A 19,582-nucleotide genomic window follows, 5' to 3' on the forward strand; every position below is an offset into this window, starting at 1 on the left:
GACTCATCACTGAAATGTGTGTGTGTGTGTGGACTCACCATCCATCGCTCTCCTTTGATACATTGTGTATCAAAGCTCCTTTGCTGAAGCTGAGCTCATCCGGCTTTAAGGGCTGGTAGCTGTAGATGGCCCTCACAGTACTTTGAGGCTGAGGCGACAAACGCACACTGTCATGAATGTCTTCGTCAAAGGACACTGAACACGATACCAGACAGCTGAAACTGAAACATCGTGTAGCGATGTACGTATACACACCATTGAGGGCTCGATCTCGTTGGGTTCCACATACGTCTTCACCTCATACAGAGAGGCGCAGTCTTTCTCCTGTGTTAGCACAATACACTTTTAGGAACCAGTCAGTGCAGATGACATGTTACTGTGTTTAGAAACATATATTCAACTGATATCATGCTAAATGTCCAGAAGCAGAGCTAAAACTACAGGCAACTGGAATGCATCAGTGACAACATGTAAATACGATAGTTTTAAAGGTATTGGATGGTATATGTTACATTTTTTAAAATTAAAATATATCAGCTTTTAGCCATGCCAGCAATGCAGTCTTGGGAATGACAATGTCGGTAAGGAACTACATTTGAGCGCCAACAGCAGGTTGACATTTTTGTTTTTAGATTGAAATGTCTCCACAACAGTGATGGAAAGTGACTCAGTACCTTTACTTATGTACTGTACATAAGAATAAGAATACAATTTTGAGGTACTTTACTTGAATATCTCCATTTCATGGTACTTCATAGTCTTTCTCCATTACATCTCAAAGACACACAATTTTGATAATTACTAGTTGCATTGTATCTTCAGATTAATAACACAAATATCTAATTAACAAATGCATTATGATGTATTACTATGGCTAAAGATAAGACTTGACTGTTACTCGACAGGGTAGTATTTTTGAGGTTTTTTTCACTGTGGTATTACAACTTTTTTTATTAAGTTGACGATCTGAATCCTTCTTCCACCGACGCTCCACAGCTATTTGATGTATTGCCATGAAGTTTGGTTCAAACATTTATTTCAACCTCATGAGGATTTGTAATAATTCCAACGATCCCTGACGTTTCCTCTAGTACCATCATCAGGCAAAAATATTTCCCCAGTGCTTTAGTTTATGACTTAATGCCTGCAAAACTAATGACATTTCCATCAGCCTCAGCTGAACCTTCAGTTTAACGATATTAGGACATTCTGGCATGCTAACACAAACTGCAGCATTCATTTAGGATATGCTGGTGTTAGCATTTAGCGTAAGTACAGCATCACGGATCAACTAGCACGGCGTCCTTAGAGTTTATATGAACCAGTTCTTGACCATGCAGTCCCCTAGACAGACAGAGCTGTTTTACAAAAAGTCCCACTTATAGGGACTAGGGCCCATTACCTTAAAGCAAAGATACGATGAAGAAGAATGAAGAAGAGGATAAACACTAGATGCCTTGGCAGGATATCACCTTAAGAAAGGGACGTCTCAGGTGCAGCTTTACAATAAGTCAGATGGATTTCATTTATTCTCACTTGTTGGTTAAATGTTTTTAAAATACGTTGATTCAACCTATTTTTCATTATACTCTCTGGTCTTTGCCTGTCTCCTACAGGAACTCACTGTGCTGAAGCGGTCCACCAGCTCGGGGGTGACTGGGTAACGGAGCTTGATCTTGCGATACAGTGGCTTCTGCTTGAAGTAGTTGACCAGGTCCACCAGACTCTCGAACTCTGTTGTGGTGCCCAGCAGGTACATGTTGCCCTCCTGCTGGATGCGGCAGTGTTTGACCTTACCGTCACCTCTGAATGAGTTAGATGATTAATACACACAAACAAACACAACAAAGATCCAGCAAAGAGAAATAAAGTCTTAAGTGTCATTGCACCTGAACGTGATGGCGTAGGAGTCTGGTTCTCCTTCTCTCTGTCGGATGAGGAAAGCTCCATCTCTAGGAATCCTCAGCAGGTAATCCTCGGCCTGACCTCTGCTCAGGTTACTGTAGAACCACCTGCACAACGCACACACACAGGCATAGTTACATTTTGCATGTGTGTGCATGTCCGTGTGTGTATTTGAAGAGATTTATCCAAACTACAAGTATTCAGTCATATGTCAGCGGTGTCTGTCAGGTGACACTACAGCACGCAGCTTTGGCAAAAAAGCCGTTTCTCCTTTAATGTCAGTGAAGCATTTTCAAATGGATTCAAAATGAAGTGAAGACAGAGAGGGGAAAGAGTAACTGTGCTTCTGTGGGCGGATGAGAGTGAAAGTAAATGTGAAAAATAGAAGTCATGCATGTGTGGTTGACGAGCACCCAAAATAACCTTTCTGTATATATATATAATCCTTCTATATATATATATATATATATATATATATATATATATATATATATATATACATATCAGTTGGTTGAGAACATTCTATGGTAATGCAGGCCCTATGTGTTGACAAAGAAGAAGAATGCATGCAGCACAAAAGAGCATATACCCGGTTCTGCTGCATCAATTCTGAATTCAGTGGAGTTTAACAAACACCGTTTCCCATAAACCCAATACCATCTGCAGAGGTTGCATTAACCAAATATTATTTGTCATGGATTTTTTTTTTTTTAAATGACAAAGAAAATCTAAAAGGGTGTCAGTTATTTCGACGGATTAGATCTCGCTAGCCGACTTAATGGACCGGGGGCCTTGGAACTTGTCTGTTACGGGTGCAAGTGAGTGCCCTCATGAATCGAGTGCTTGCAGGATGGGGCCAATCCCACGTTCAGAGAGTGTTGCTGTGATCTCTTCCCTGGGAGAGATGTTCCTCCGATTGAAAAATGTTTGCTGTAGCGTTTGCTGTAATTCCCCTCTCCAGTGTGGTAGCAGAGCTAAAATCCTTCATCTGCTTTGTGCGGTGTTGTCGATATGTGACTGCATGGTCATTATCTTTGTCCAACTTTTCTCTCCAGGCCCTTAGAAAGTAATCATCTGTAAGCTTGCTCTGTATATTAATTATTAATAAATGAAAATGAAATGTTATTAAATATGTCTTATTATAAAAATTAAAATGAAAAATTACGATTTGTTGGAAGACACTTTTCGCATGCTAAGCTAAGCTAAATGCATTTCCAACCTAGAGTATCTCAATGCTGGACACACAGGGACTAATTGATATAATCATATAATTGGTTACTTTTACTAAATGTTTTTCCCTTAATGTCAATGCTTTAATTTACAAAATGATATCAAGGTATTATAATTATTGCTAGCTTACATTGTATATTGATTTTTGGCATGTGCACCCAGTCTCCTGTGAAGTATCAGACTCATGTTTGTTCATATATGACAAACCCTTTTTGTAGATGAGGGTTGGGCTGCGGTACAGCGTCGGTGAGGCGCAGTTCAAAGTCTTGGCAGCGCAGCGGGTTTTCTCTGTAGTGCTGGATCAGGGAGTACACGCTGGGAAAGTGCAGGTTTGGCGTCAGGTAGAAGTACGTCTGCGTCCCCTCTGGAACCGAGCGAATGCGACAGTGCTGGACCCTCCCACTGCGCCTGAAATACACGCAGAGGATGAATGCTTAAGAGGTACACACGATAAATTTAAATACATAACACAATTGCAAAAACCCACAGTCTTTAAGTTTTTGGTTGGCCATGAGATCAAAAGAATGGAGGTTGTACCAGAAGGAGAGAGTGAAGATGTCGCTCGGTCGGACCAGGAAGGTGCCTTCTCTCCCCCCGGTCTCCACACAGTAATCGTGGATCAGACGCTCAGCCATCACCCTGCCCTCCTTCAGACGACCGTGAAACCATGGCTCTGAACAGTGCATGTCCTGGTACTGAGAGAGATGAGATCAACACTGGTTTGAAACTGGTTCTCGTTGTTGTCTGTTTTTCATCAGAGCCTAGCAACTACCAACAACACAGGAAACACTGCATCTGCGTCCGTCTTTCTGCTTCTGGACACAATAACTGCAAACAACGTGTCCAGAGACTCTTTGTTAACTAAGGAAAGCTACCGATAGCTACTAGGGGGGGAAAAAAGCGCTATACTCTTTCTGTTTTGGTGGTACAATGGTTGACGCCAGAGGAGGCTGGTATAGATGCAAAGGAGGCCGCTACTCCTCAATTTTTTTAAGTTATTGGTTTAAATAAAGCATTACCAAATATCAGATTCATTGTGTGGAAAAATTCCATGATTGAAGTGCTGATTAAAATGCTTCACCAGCGTAGGGCAGATGAAGAAGTTGTAAGGGGCTGAGGAGGAGAGGCTCTTGCTGTTCTCACGAGGGCTGGACCTCTAATATATATATATATTGATTTACATAATTTTTTAAGTTTGCAGCCGCTGCTGGACTTCCTTAATGCCGTAAAGTGAGCCTTCATTTTCCTGGGAGATTGTATCCGCTGGCAGACATGAGTGTAAAGTGACAGGGAAGCTTACAGGGAACCACTCGAAATGCAGACAAAGTCATTCTACAGCCATTACATTGTGCTATCAACATTTACTTCACAAGGATGAGTAAAAGCAGAAAAAACAATGCCTAAAAAAGATACAGGTAAACTCTTGTCTTTTTTACCTTCCTGGGATCTTCTTCCTCCTCCTCATACTCCTCTGCATAATACAGCTTGTCATCAGAGATCACACAGTAGTGCTTGTTCCACCGCTGAGAAAGACCAATGGAAATGTACATGTTAAACTCCGCAACATGCAATCATTTTAGTTCTGAAATTATCCGCTAAAGTTGAAATATAAATCGTTTCTCTACATCAACAAGGATAACCAAAACAATGATACAAAATGTTAGAAGTATATACTCATAATTTCACATTATTAATGAGATTGTTTCACTGATGATTTCCTCCTGTAGGATAAGCTATGAGACTGGAACTACTTCTCCTACTACAGCTTCAATATCTCATATACAAAACAAGATCATACAGTATGTAGCTCTATGACATCATAGAGAAATAACTAGGGGATTTTAGTAAAACAAATGATGTGAAAAAGTTTTCCTTCATTTATTCTTAAGGCTTGGCAATACAGGTCCCATGTGTGATGTTATACAGGTCAACACCAATCATCCTCATGTTAGGAAATGCGGGATAACACTGAGGGAGTCTCAGCTACCTTGCCAAACCCATTTGACACCCCTGACAGTACCTGGTCAACAGGGTCCCAGATCTCCAGATCTCCCTGTTTCTGCCCCTTCCTGAATTCTCTCGTGATTCCTCCACCCTCCACAGTGAGCTTCTTGTGCTGCACAAGGAGGAAACAAGAGAAGTGCGGTCATTAGGAATGATATCACAACCTTTTTTGTCATCGACATACAGATTCCACTGACACATCAGTGTGTTAAGACGGTACCTTTAATATGATCTTGCCCTTTAGCTGCGTGGGTGACGGTAGCTGCTCAGCCATCTGCTCCACAGGTTCAATCAGCAGTTTGTCTCCAAACACGTCTCTGAAGATGCGAGCCATCTGACGCTGCTGCTCCAAAGAGCAATGCTCCTCAATGGACAGGATCACTGGGAACCTGAGAGAGAGAGAGACGACGTGTTTAGGACAATGGGTTGGCTGTGAGATGACAATTTTAAAAGATTGGAGAAGGCTTAAAGGTGTTAATTAAAAAATTCAGAGCATTTACATATATCAGCAAACAACCATTAGCTATGTAAAGAAATAGTGGAATAATGGTGTCCTGAGCATTTTGTTCCTCTTCAGGTAAACACTGTTGGCTCTGTCAGCACTGTCACCCTTGTTTGCACTGTTGGCGCTGTTAACACTGTAAAGTGTGAGCCTCGACCATGTTGAGAGCCATGTGGAGGCACTCCATCTATCATAGATTTGCTCTGAATTACGAATTTAGCACTTTTAATGTAAAATCAGCTAAAAAGGTTGAATATATTGCAGAAGGACGGGAATGGGACCTGATGCTATGGTTCAAAGGAAGGAAAACAACACCTTGATGGAGTTTGATAACATTAAATAATATTAAAATAATTTTGCAATTCAAATTTAGAATAGAATCAGTGAGGTGGGCAAAGAATTTACATTAAATCCCAAAATAAAGTTGAATGGAAGTAAGTGAGCTTTGAGGAGGATTTTCAAAGTCAATAATATAATTCAATCAAATTAATAGAAAAATATTTTTTCAAAGCATGAAACTGAATTTTGTAAACCTTTATCTATCAAGCCCAGTACAACCTGAGTCCAATCTATTAGCCACAAGGGCACCTATCCATTTTTAAATGAACTAATTTTGTTTTACATGGATTTATATCAGCTAGAAAGTCCCCGCTGAAAGCTGCTGTGTGTGTGTGTGTGTGTGTGTGTGTGTGTGTGTGTGTGTGTGTGTGTGTGTGTGTGTGTGTGTGTGTGTGTGTGTGTGTGTGTGTGTGTGTGTGTGTGTGAAAGAGTCACAAAGTCACAGAGATAGTGACAGTGTTTTTTGTGATTCTTACTCAGACGTGACAAAAGCGTGATCGTTAATGGCTTTGACCACATCCTCAAACTTGATCTTGGTCGTCCTGGTCCAGCCGTGGTAAATGATTGGCTCCCCGGGCCCTTCCCAGCAGTCCACTGTACAGATTCAGCAACACACAGAGCACAAAAAAAACATGTGTCATAAAATGAAGCATTAAACATTGAACTCCTACTCCTGCCAATGAAATTCTCAAATGTGAGCTCAAATACATCCATGAGCTAAGGCTGGATTATACTGACATTCAACACAGCGGCATCCCAGACGCAGACAGCGCACATAAGCCTCTGTGGACGACTCACTACGAAGCTGGTCACCAGTCAGGTATCTGTAGATGGACACACGACACCGGAGACATGCTAGATTATATGTTTTTATTTCACAAAATGACAGGGGCATGTATTGTGACCTCTGCTGTGTAATGTTTTGGACCTGCTTTCTTGTGGGTTAATTAGCAGGGTATATGGTACCACTCTAAAATAAAAAGTCTATAATGTGTTACTTATTCATATTATAAACAAAAGACTAACGCTTTATGGATCGGCTATAAACCATTAATGGATCAAGCCCCAGAAAACAAATTATCCCATATTGCAACTAACATCATATTTTTATTAGTTAAAAGACACATTTTTAAACTCAGTTGTATAAACTTTTAATAATACTTTTTATTGTACATTTTTCTGCAAATCTACATTGAGCTAACTTAATTTTTTCTCAGACATGACAGAGCAGACCATTTTTCAACTGTTTTCACAGTTGGTTTCCCCTTTAATAAAAGCCAGTCTCACTTTCTAATGAGCCATCAGCAAAAGTTAGTAAATCATCTGTGAGGTTAAATGAACAGCCCGTGCAATAATCCACTGATTATGCAGTAGTGAATGGAAGTTATTTTTCATGAATGTAGGAAGCTTGATAGGAAGGTGAACCCCAAATTGCTCCAGAGGGCCGTTCTATCAGCGTGCAAGTGTGTGTGAATGAGTAAACGTGTACAACCTGATGAGCAGTATGACGGCCTCTGCCATCAGTGTATGAATGTGTGTGTGAATGGGTAAATGTTAGCATGTAGCATAAGCGCTTTGAGTGGTCAGAAGACTTTTAAGGGCTCTATACAAATGAAAGTCCATTTACAACTTTGATTTACTCCATTTTTACTTGTGTAGTGCGCGTGTGGAGTCATACTGACGTGTTGTGTGAGGAGCTGATCCAGTAATGGGACAGAGGGTTGTTCATGTCCAGGTTACTGATCTCTGAGAACTTCTTATCCCACACAGAGTTCTCCTTGGAAAAGAGGAAACTGAGGAACTATAAGAAGAGAAAGGTTTCAGATTAAAGAGTTAACACATGATTATTTCTGTGATTCATTTTAGTAATGACTGCAACTATGACAACAACATTATTTTTCAGACCAAACAGTCAGAATTCTTGCCAAATTCAGCTCAGTTTTGAATAAAATACAGCGGAGAGGCTCAACATGACTGACTTGACAACAAACAGCTTGATCACAGTAAGGCCTGCCACGATAATTCCGTTATTGACTTATTGTACCATATATGGACATGACCCCGATTCATTTAAGTTGTTGACCTGTCGTACCATGTATGGACATGATCTGGATTTTATGTTATTGAAATATCGTATGATATATGGACTTGACCTGGATCATATATAAACATATTACCCATTGAGTTCACATGCATGTTTGCTTTACATGGGAATATCACAAACATTCTAAAACAAAACCTTTTTTAAAAAAAATGTCATTACAATCATCATATACATAGAGGTACATTTGTGAAATGATCCCCTGGCATTTAACCAATCCTAAGCATTTTAGGAACAGTGTGCTGCTGTAAACCAGAAAACAACTTTGGGTTCACTGTCACGATCAAGGACACTTTGATATGTGATTAGAAGAAGGGAATTGAGCCGCTAAGATTGAGGTTGAAGTACGACCCGCTCTGTCCACTGAGTCACAGCCATTTATGTTAACAGAGCCGGAGAGTTCATTTTGTTATTGTTTAAGTTGTGTGATTTTATTTTAGTTAAGTTTAAAATGTTTATAATATCCTATTATTGGTCTCACATTCCAATGTCTAAATATTCTAAATAAAGTGCATTGTTCTCTGAGATGTCATACTTGCATTATTTTACTATTAAAATATCATTACATCAATGCCATAAAATAGTCTTAAATGACAGTAATGTTGTTTACCGCCATAATCTGGGAAAATAAATCGTACCTCAATAGTAGTTATCGTGACAGGCCTAACCACAGAGTGTTACATCTTTGCATGTCCTATCTCTGGTACACACAATACTTGCAGACACAAAGCAGAATACCTCGCTGACGGTGAACTCGGGGTCATTGGTTTTTCTCATGGTGTCATCAATGAAGGTGGTCATCAGTTCTCTGACTTGGTTCAGGTCACTGGCCCAGGATTCCTGAGGGATGAAGGGACAGAAAAAGATGAACTGTCTGAAATCGGCCTTGAAAAGATTTTATTAAAGTTTCATTAATTAATTTGTCATTGGTTATTTTTATTTATAAACACCACATTTTTCACTTCTTATGTACATTATAATCCTTTCTATCCTTTACCTTTATTTGCCCAGCTTTGTCAAATTTATTTTATGTGTACACATACTTGGCTAATAAAGGTGATTCTGATTTATTAAAACTAACAGCAAAAAGAAAATTTAGGCCATAAATGAAATTATTTCCATCCTTTGCAATCATGAAAGGTCAGTTCTCTTTCACTGTGAATGATGACAGGAACCAGTTTTACCGTGAGAACATAACTAGTCAGGCAAGGTGGGATGTAGTTTGTGGATGATTTACTAGTCACCAAAGGTGATGACATTGGTAAATGTATTACATGGGCCCTGTAAGGACAATGGAACCGAATATGAATGAATATAAAAAAAACACTTGTTAATAAAAAGCTAAATAGTGATAAAAGTATCATTCAATTAAATAATTAGCCAAATGATAATGACAATTTGAACTTGGTTTTATGGGACTCAGACATTCGAGGTCAGAATTTCTGGCATCAACCGACACTTGTTTTCAAGTCATCGGCACCTCAGGGGTCATAAGCACCTCAGGGGTCAATTCTGGGTCCTATTTTATTATCAATATATACTGTATGCTCTTGCTTGCTACTAATATTTACCACATTGGCATCTCAATCCTTTTTTATGCTTCCTTTAAAGCCCAGTGACTTTGGTGTCAAATCATTTTCTTCAATTAAACATAAATTTGTATTATTGGTCGACAGTATATTTAGCACTGCCAAATCTAGCCTTTTTTATCTTGAATCATTCAACCAGTTGCTAAAAATCCAATGCTAATCTTGATTATAACATCACTTAAATAGTCAAGTCTTGTTTTTTTTTGTATTTAAAGAATAGTGCAGAGATTCCATTGCCCCCTAGATTAAAGCTGTTTCACTTTCGATTTCAGACATTGGAAAGTGGCAAATTTTCTTAATTTTTTTATTTTAAAGCAATGGTAAGAGATACATTTTGGCATCACTGGTCAATAATTGGTAACAGCTTCCGACACTGCAAAGTAACCCAAAGATGGGCTTATCAAAAAGAGAGTCGGACAATATTGGTGAAGTGTTTCAGAGATGGAGAGAAAATGTTGCTAATAGTTTAGCCTTCCGGTCACTGCAGATATTGTAGTTTTCAAAGAAATCAGGACAGTAATTCTTATATAATTGCTGCTATATAAGGGCATCAGGATCACAGTCATGATGTTTTGAAATGAATGACTAGTACTCATATAGGTTACTGTATGGAGTGCATGCATATGCCTGTCAATCAACTTTTCTCTCTCGGATTGACATATATAAAGAAGTTACAACAACATCTCTTTTGTCTGGTGAACAAATCATTCCCTCTAGCTGATTTTACCTTTTGCTGGTAAATGAGGAATCGTTGGAAGTCATGGAGCAAAACTGCTGAGGCATCTGGTTTATCTGTGTTACTGTACAATGAAGAAGAGCAAACACACAGTCATGCTGACAAAATCCAAACTAGCTTTTTATTGACATCAGTGCTTGTGATTAGCAAAGATGAAGGAAATAAAAGGAGCTCACCCCAAAATAAAAGCACATGATTCCTTTTTGAACTCATCCAGGATCTGAGTTTAAAATATTATATGAATGAAAATTCTGGAATAACTCATGTGCAATAATATATACAGTATATGTTTACTACAATGTCTTTCAATTTAGACTCACCTCATTCTGTTCAAACATTATAAGGTTGTACAATTTATGAAACTGTGCAAAGTCCACGCGGTCTTTCTTTCCTCCCACTTCCTGTGAAAGCAGAACAAAAAACAAAGCAACGACTGAGACAGAAAGTTGGAATTTTAGAATATATTAATAGTCCTCTAGTTAACGAGGACATGACATGAAGAGAAGAAGACGAGAGTACCAGGAATTTGTCTTTGAGAGAACGAGAGCTGGGGGGCTTGTAGTTGACTGAAGCTAGCAGAGCCTTCAGCTCCTTCGTGGAGATACTGGGAAGGACACAGAAATGACAGCACGTGTCATGTAGCCCCATGATCATAAAAACATGCAATATGTGTTACTGTGTGTAAAATATTTAGAAATAAATCACTTTATGTTTTCCAGCAGTTAAGACAAAGGACGTGATCAGCAGCCATGAAATGCAACATGGTCCCCCGGGTTTGATTAGTTAAGAAAACGTTGAGAATTTTGTCATATCATACCAGTCATAAGACGCAATATTGATTTTTATCATGCATGTACAGAGCTAGTGTGACCGAGTTACCAGATCATACATATGTACAGTACCTCTGTGTTTTGGTCTGATTGACAGAATACATCTGCTTCCTCAGCCAACTGGGAGAAAAGGAACAAAAATGGATCAATTATTGGATGAGTCTTTAACACTAATAGCTGTGTGAATGTGTGTGTTCATCTACCTCTCGATAAGAACTGGAGTCGAAGCTTCCAGTGTCTCTTGTCTCAGCAACTCTAGTCCTATCAGCCATTTCTGTGCCTCCTCAACAGAATCAGCTGGAAAATGAGCAAAACAGAAAGTATTACTCTACAACATAGACATTTTCCACTGTGGGCTGATGAACAGTGGGACTGCCTTTGAAACATAAACTGATCTGCTGTTTAGGAAATACTTAGCCTTTAAGCTCTCATTGTTCACACTAAAATATATTTTTGCCATTCCAACGCACTTCCTGGAGCAAAAGGTGGGTTAAACATAAGCACTTAAATGTATTATTTGTAGTCACATTGTAGCATTCACAATTAGCCCCCTCTCCGGCTCAACGAGCAAGCAAGAGAGAGAAGAGAGAGAGAAGGGACAGATAAACAGAAGAGTAAAACATGACTTTTTGATTGATTCACAGTGGTAACGTTCTACAGCACAAATAGACACATCCACATCCCCTCACAAACGTACGGGAAGGTGCCAGATTTTGAATAAATGTAGCCCGTGGCCTCTTGGTATGCCGAGGGCCGTGCAACAATGTTATTAATTTTCAGGCTGGTTTAGTGGATTTCAAGCTAGTCATGGTTTAACGTTGTGTTATAGTGATAATCTTCAAACAGAGAGGTAGATAGAAGATACCTCTTTCTAAAAATGTATGTTTCTATTTAAAAGCCTGTGGAGCGAACATTAGCAGAGTTTGTCGGCACATTATTAACTAGCGTTAGCCCTTCTATGCTAAGCTAGCTACTGAAGGTACTTTAGCGTTTTAATGATTGTGAATAAATACCTACTCGGCTTTAAAGGAACAGAGGTGTCCCTTAATTTCCAGGTGATGTGGTGGTTCAATTTTACATTGTGATCTGTAGACTTTAGTTTCTATCTTTATCTTTTTAATCTGTTTTCACTGCATCTCAGTTTGATATACTGGATATATCTTTCTAGCAAATGTTGTAGACCCTTCTGTCTGCTTCTCAAAAAAATGCCCTTTTTCCAAAAAATGTATAATATTTCTTCACGGAGTACATTTAGTGACAGTGTGGGCTCCCTGGTAGCTATGGTGGTGCTTAGCAAGGGTCAAGTGAGGGACATGAACAGAGGCCCAACAGAAAACTACAGAAATCCACTTTTGATCAAAAGTAATTAAAACAAATTTAAAAAAGCCCTCACCTCCCAGACTGAGGGTGTTGAGAACAAACAGTGAGCCGTAGAAGATTGTGAAGCAAGAATTTTCCTCGTGTTTGTCCTTCCCATCTTTAAAGCGCTCAAAGTCCTTGGAGTTCCTCCCTGGACGAACCTCTCTGACCTCAAACAGGTCCACTGAAACAGAGCACACATATATTTCTGGTGTAAGTCATCATCTCTGCTGAGGACGAATACCACATCCTGTTGAGAGCCTGAGAGCACAAAAAACAATTTAACCTGCTTTTAAACGTTTTTAAAAAACGCGGAAAATCTCTTCATGGTTATTTTAGAATGCGATACATTTCTCCTACAACTTATGCCAGGTCACAGTCTGCATTATGGTTTATATGTAACGTTAACCAAAATCACTGTGACATTTTCATGAATGTACTACCAATTTCTGTAATGATTTGATATTGACATATAAACTCTCAATTAACTCGAAATTTTGCTCAAAACTTGATACTTCACGTTTCACTACAAGTCTAAACTAAACTTGTTCATGAAATAAATAAATAATTTGGAGTATTTACCGATTTTGAACAGTTTACCCACCTGAGAACAATGACAACGAGTCACACAGCTAGCATATAGAATGTTCTAGCTTCCTCACTCTTAACCATAGAAACCACAATGAAGGACCCCGAGCCAACGCAAGCGAGGAGCACCATGTACAGATGAAACTATGTAATAGCATGTAAACTATAAATTCAGTAGTTAGGATTCCAATGAATTCCATGAATGCCAATAAATTAAACTGTACAGTGTCGGTTTTAAAGTGTCTTTTTTTACCGAGCTTCTGAAATTGTATTCTTCTGAAACATTTTACATTTCTGTACACTGGCACCACCTTATGTAACAAAACTCTTCCATCTTCGTAGTCTAGTTAGAGCACTGAGGTCGACCAATCAGATGCTCCTGGATATGCCCAGAACTAGAAATAAAAACAGTGGCAACAGAGCCTTTGGAGTGCACTAATATCTGGAACAGTGTCTATTCATATAAAAGCATGGATGTGAATGACAGAAAGAAAAATGGGGCCCACACGAAAAAACGTTGCTTTATAGCATTATTAGAGGCCAACGACTCCACAGGGTACATTTGTTGTCATCATTTGTTCATGATGCATACGATGTAAAAATACACTGTGTTAAGCAGCATCTTATAACTATAATTATTCAGTCAACTAACTATGCACAAACGTATAACCCAATGGTTTGAATGAGAGACACCTCAGGTGTATAGGGAAGAAAGTATTGGGCTGTTAAATATCAGCCTTGAAAATTTCCCAGTTGATTACTTACACTTAGAGAATTGTTTCAAGTTTTCTGAAATTTAATGGTTTGAATATGCTAATGATTCATTATCTTGCTAAATATGTGCCAATTTGCATTCATTTCCAGAACAGAAATCTGAACATTGGTTCGAAATTTTTATTTTATTTTGTTGAAATATAGAATCAAAGGTTTTTCCAAAGGGCTTTTGGATATCTCCTTAAATATTACCACAGCCATAAATAAATGCATTTCTTCATGTTTTTTAGTAATAAAATGTTGTATAAATCAGGCTCTGAATGAAATATGAACAAAAATCTTCAGAATATAGATAGAAATGGAACTGTAAAGTTTGATGTATGTAAGTGATACTGAAGTGGAGATTTGTTACTCAGGGTCTGAGAAAAAAAAACTAATTTAGAGAAAAAGGCCTTTCAAGATATGTAAAAAGGTAAAAATGACTTAATAGATATCAGCAGGAAACTTCTTCAGTCAATTTACATTAAGTCAATTTTGTATTGTGTTACAAGTTTTCTGGAATGTTATGTTTAAATATGCTAATTGGTAACTTTTGGTGAATTTTATAAAAATGTATTAACCCAAATAGACAAAGTAACTACATAAATGTGTGCTTTTCTTTCAATTAGTCTGAAAGAAGATGTTTATGGAAGCAAAATACCCCAAATCTCAAATTGACCAGTGCATGAATGTTGAAGAGAGTTACTGCGTTTTAAAAATGTTACATAAACCAAGAAGATGATGATGATGATTTTTCAATATTGATATACTCACAGACGCCATCAGTTTTGTCTGCAGTGCGTGTCCACGCCACCTGCCGGGTCTCCATGATGACCTGCACGGTGAGCCGCTCCGCCTTCTGCCGGAACACCGTCATGACGACACCCATCTCCATGTCCCGTTTGATCAGCATCTTCTTGTACTCCGTCATCTCGCCCTGCTGCCCCCAATGAGCCATCTCTGCAGGTGAGACGGGACAGGAGACACACAGAGACTCATTCAGAGTGTAAAAGGCTTTGATTATGGAGGAAAAGTCAAACGACATATCAACTGTTGCTAATTAATGTTAATTCCGTAAGTAACTTAATGACTTAAACTTGGCTCTTGAAGGCCTTGTGTCCTCTCCAGACTGGATTCTGTAGGTCTACCCCGCTAAAGATTGTTTATGAGGCAAATAAGCATCACTCTGTAACACCACTGCTACACAACTGTGAGTGTACAGGAGTATTTTTGTAGTCCTAACAACTCATACAGAGTGGTACTGTATGCTTTTCCTCTGACTGATCCCTTCATGTCAATTTCAAGAGTGGCATTCTCCCAGTTAAACTTTTATTCATGCACTCGTAGAAATAATGTTTCGGAAAATGCTCAGATAAAAATCTTGCTTCTGAAGAAGCAAGATTTTTCCAAAAGTTCTTTGCAAGACTGAGGGTGCCATTAGGAACCTGTTTAATCCCAAGAACCCCTTCTTGGAAGCAAGAATCTTTAAAGGATTGTTGGGTTACCATTTTGAAGAAAATCCCTAGTTTCTATGTATGGCTCGTGCCTAGAAACACCAATATCCTACGTAACCCATAATGCAACTCAAAAAGGTCTTTCCTTTAGACACTTTCTGCCACCTAAATGCCAACTTCTTTCATATCTCACACCTTCAGTTTGTAACGCAGGTTGTCTGTTTTACATTTTTGTCCTCAAGCTCAATCAGAGACACCATCCGGGTCTTCTTTTTTTAAACTTAGGAAAGTTCCTTTCAATGCTACAGAATATACAGAATTATAAATCAAGTAGCACTAAACAACTTTCAACAAGTAAACTAAACTTTGTTTGTAAAATTGCCGTCCCCTTTACAATATAAGACATATCTAAAAACCCCATGCTCCCCAGGGACGTATGAATTCTGGGCCCCTCCTGTCTACTCGTTATTTCAGTGTGTCCTATCCAGCCGTTGATCCTCTTTTCCTCACATACGACAGCAGTATTAATATCACATGCAAATGGTAGAGCTCAGATACGAATCTTATTGTGAGCATCAGTTCATGAAAATGTATGCCGCATACAACGTAGTGTTGAAGGTCGCCCTCGTACATCACAATACCTAATCTTTAACTTGCAAATGAGCTGAAAGATATCAAAACATACAGTGCCACGGGAGTTCTGTTGAATTAATTCCAAACCGAAATATCAACCACAATGTCCTGCAAAGAGTTTTCTAGTATATTTCTACAGGTGAGAAATATTGTGTTATTTAAGAAAAGAACCAATAAAGCCAATAAACTCTTGCACATGTATCGTTGGCACTGGGTCACCGTTCTTTATAATTAAAAGCATTTTTAAAGATATGTTTATACTTAAGGTCCAGAAGGAATTCATGAAAAAAAAGCCTTATCATTATAAAAAGATGAATTCATTGCTTAATATCAATAAATGTGAAACCACATGTGTGTAAATATTCATTGTCTGCCTTCATCTACACTATATATGAAAAATGGAATATAATATTATAAAAATATTTTAAAACATCTGAATTGTAAAAACTAAAAAGTGTTCCTCAGTGTTTTGAAGGGACATTAATGATTAATGGTAATTATCACACAGCCGTCCCCTTGTTCTCCCTGCTGAAACCTTAACCCCTGTGAAGGGACTGTCCCTGTTGGGATCACTGCAGCCTTGTTCAGGCTACCTACATTTCCTCATTCTAATGTTGCAGCAATACATAACACATATACTGTGCCGATGCAGCGTTACGTGTTCATGTCACCCACTTACAAGCACGCCCGCTTCAGGAAAGCTGGTGTTTATATGAAATGAGGATGTTGCTCTGTTGCTGAGTTATTCCTTACACACACCGGAACACTCACCCATATACACCAAAGGAGTGCATATGTACACACACAAATACCTACAAACTTTCTTAAGCTAAATAAGAAATAATTGAATTTGCTTTTCTGCATGGAAATACACTGGGTGGTAAATGGAACAATTTCCGGGTCAAAACTGCATGGATTGCATTAGCCAAATAACAAATCCAACAAAGGGGCAGAACATATTAACTGGTTAAAATAAACCATGGTGAAAGGCCAGAGGGTTGCATTACATGGTAGTTAAAGTGACAATAGTTTGGTTTATATTTTGTAGGCTAAGCCAAAAGTTTCACCACAGCCCACATACTGCAACCCCAGTTTTTTAATGTGCTCTTAGATTAAAGTCGAAAGTAAGCTTTGTGTGTTCAATACAGGTTCAAGATATCCATATGCGTTATCAATATTTACAATTCAAAACAAATGTATCCAGGTTCTTACAAACTTAGCAATGAAACTTAAAGCTACGTTACTCATTTGAATAATAATGAACATTGAAATTAAAATTGAATATGTAGGTGTAAAAAAAGAAACATTGCCCATTTTAAAGACAAATAGAGAACTGTGGTGCCAGTGAGTGCAAAGAGTTTGCACTCACTTGTTTTCAGCACATGGGAGTAAAAAAATAGAGAGAACACACATACACATACACACATACACCTAAATTAACCAAAAGATCATTGTGACTGCAAACTCTTGATTGATCATGCGTAATGTGAAGGGGTCGCTTCACATTTTCCGCGTTTTTTTAAAACGTTTAAAAGCAGGTTAAATTGTTTTTGGTGCTCTCAGGCTCTCAACAGGATGTGGTATTCGTCCTCAGCAGAGATGATGACTTACACCAGAAATATATGTGTGCTCTGTTTCAGTGGACCTGTTTGAGGTCAGAGAGGTTCGTCCAGGGAGGAACTCCAAGGACTTTGAGCGCTTTAAAGATGGGAAGGACAAACACGAGGAAAATTCTTCTACGGCTCACTGTTTGTTCTCAACACCCTCAGTCTGGGAGGTGAGGGCTTTTTTAAATTTGTTTTAATTACTTTTGATCAAAAGTGGATTTCTGTAGTTTTCTGTTGGGCCTCTGTTCATGTCCCTCACTATCCTTCTCTACTGAGCATTTTTAGCCTTTTTAAAGGTACTTAACACACACAATTCAGAACAATCTATTGCTTCCAAACAACTTTTTGGCAGCTAAGGGTTCTAACTGTGCAAATAACTGTAACAATGCAGACAGAGCTAACACTGAAAACAACAGTTATAGTGCAGACAAATCTAACGGTGCAAACGTCGGTAACAGTCTAGACAGAGCTAATATTGCAAACAACAGTTACAGTGCAGACAGAGCTAACAGTGCAAACGACGGTAACGGTGCTGACAGAGCTAACAATGCAAACAAAAGTAACAGTGCTGATAGAGCTAACGGGGTAAACAACTGTAACAGTGCTGACAAAGTTAACAGTGCAAACAACAGTAACAGTGCTGATGGAGCTAACGGGGCAAACAACTGTAACAGTGCTGACAAAGTTAACAGTGCAAACAACAGTAACAGTGCTGATGGAGCTAACGGGGCAAACAACTGTAACAGTGCTGACAAAGTTAAAGGTGCAACCCACATTAACAGTGCTGACAGAGCTTACAGTACAAACAACGGCACATTTAATATGAATAATCTTTGAATAAATTAGTGAACAGAGATCTGTGTAGCACTGGGGGTGGAGCTTCAGAGGCCAGGGACTTGAGCATGTTGTCTGCAGCGGGGCTTTACAGGCCACGTCTCATTGACTGCAGTTCACTTTTGCTGCTGAATACTGGATATGCTAACAATCAAACCCTTCACTTTCCTGCAGCACCTACCGGACTAGGTAGTGGCTCCAAAAGGGCCACGAGCAAAGAACGCCACACCCCCCAACCAAGTGGAAGCAGTAATACCGGGAGCCAAGTTAGGCCCGTTCCCATTCATTGACTACAGTTCACTTTACAACCAAAATCTTCTTCCCTTCCCTGGAGGCAACTCAAACAGATGGAACTAGCGTGTGTTTCACCAGTGTGACCGTGATTAATACTGTTTTTCCTGCTGTAAGACTTGATGCTAACTTAATGCTTGATTATCAAACTTATAACGTTACCGCCAGGAAAATACCTTTCAGCCATGCTCTACTTTTTAACCGCGTTGCTTATGTCAAAGCAAGCGACTAATACACCTATTTTGGAATCACCTCTGCTTCGTGTATTCCCCATTGTTTCTGACCACGATTAGCCCTGACCTAGTTGTGTTTTTTCATGGGTGGATTTAGTGATTTGAGGGCTTGCTTTACTTTTTACTGTATCTCTAACTTGGCATGTTTGGTATTGGCAGTTGTAGAAGAAGTAGGCCAACTCAAAAATGATTGACGTAAAACTATTAAAACCGCACAGTAGGGTCCTGCATTCAAATGTATACTTCAAGTGCAGAGTAAAAGAGAGGCATTATCAGTGCAATGTACGTTTGTTTAAGATGGAGCTTTCAATTCTAATATGAGGCTGGATAGTTTAATCAACAGTAATACATCCTATTTTAATTGTTATATTTTGTGAGTCAAATCTCAATCTGCAACATAACCAGTATCATTTCTCTTTCAGGTAAATGTAGTAGTACAATGTTTTCCTCTGAAGTAGAAGTACACAGTGGTATACAGTTGAGTTGCATATTTTTGAAGTGCTTCAGGGGCCTTTTGTTAAGTTTCAGTTTATTTTATTTCAGGGTATAATGAGTTATAATATTTACAGTTCAATATTTTTCATATCTAAACAT

The 19,582-nt window shown here is 38.7% G+C and overlaps 1 protein-coding gene across 4 annotated transcripts in view; it reads right to left on the minus strand.

Annotated features, from left to right (window-relative positions):
- plcg2 (phospholipase C, gamma 2) overlaps nucleotides 1-19,582 on the minus strand; it is a 30,592-nt gene that overhangs the window by 9,500 nt on the left and 1,510 nt on the right. For all 4 annotated transcript variants that reach the window (XM_054619394.1, XM_054619393.1, XM_054619395.1 and 1 more), the window contains exons 2-22: nucleotides 14,711-14,896; nucleotides 12,630-12,779; nucleotides 11,440-11,533; nucleotides 11,309-11,356; nucleotides 10,926-11,010; nucleotides 10,727-10,807; nucleotides 10,583-10,626; nucleotides 10,398-10,470; nucleotides 8,820-8,921; nucleotides 7,663-7,781; nucleotides 6,719-6,804; nucleotides 6,457-6,574; nucleotides 5,360-5,528; nucleotides 5,156-5,251; nucleotides 4,572-4,658; nucleotides 3,673-3,830; nucleotides 3,343-3,543; nucleotides 1,890-2,012; nucleotides 1,625-1,805; nucleotides 256-324; nucleotides 39-148 (exon numbers count right to left, since the gene is read on the minus strand). In XM_054619394.1, the coding sequence (XP_054475369.1) occupies nucleotides 39-148; nucleotides 256-324; nucleotides 1,625-1,805; nucleotides 1,890-2,012; nucleotides 3,343-3,543; nucleotides 3,673-3,830; nucleotides 4,572-4,658; nucleotides 5,156-5,251; nucleotides 5,360-5,528; nucleotides 6,457-6,574; nucleotides 6,719-6,804; nucleotides 7,663-7,781; nucleotides 8,820-8,921; nucleotides 10,398-10,470; nucleotides 10,583-10,626; nucleotides 10,727-10,807; nucleotides 10,926-11,010; nucleotides 11,309-11,356; nucleotides 11,440-11,533; nucleotides 12,630-12,779; nucleotides 14,711-14,894 (2,378 nt within the window). In that variant the 5' untranslated portion in view covers nucleotides 14,895-14,896. The remainder of the gene's footprint in view (nucleotides 1-38; nucleotides 149-255; nucleotides 325-1,624; nucleotides 1,806-1,889; nucleotides 2,013-3,342; nucleotides 3,544-3,672; nucleotides 3,831-4,571; nucleotides 4,659-5,155; nucleotides 5,252-5,359; nucleotides 5,529-6,456; nucleotides 6,575-6,718; nucleotides 6,805-7,662; nucleotides 7,782-8,819; nucleotides 8,922-10,397; nucleotides 10,471-10,582; nucleotides 10,627-10,726; nucleotides 10,808-10,925; nucleotides 11,011-11,308; nucleotides 11,357-11,439; nucleotides 11,534-12,629; nucleotides 12,780-14,710; nucleotides 14,897-19,582) is intronic.

This window comes from Anoplopoma fimbria, chromosome 19 (assembly GCF_027596085.1).
Source record: "Anoplopoma fimbria isolate UVic2021 breed Golden Eagle Sablefish chromosome 19, Afim_UVic_2022, whole genome shotgun sequence".
NCBI classification, from domain to species: Eukaryota; Metazoa; Chordata; class Actinopteri; order Perciformes; family Anoplopomatidae; genus Anoplopoma; species Anoplopoma fimbria.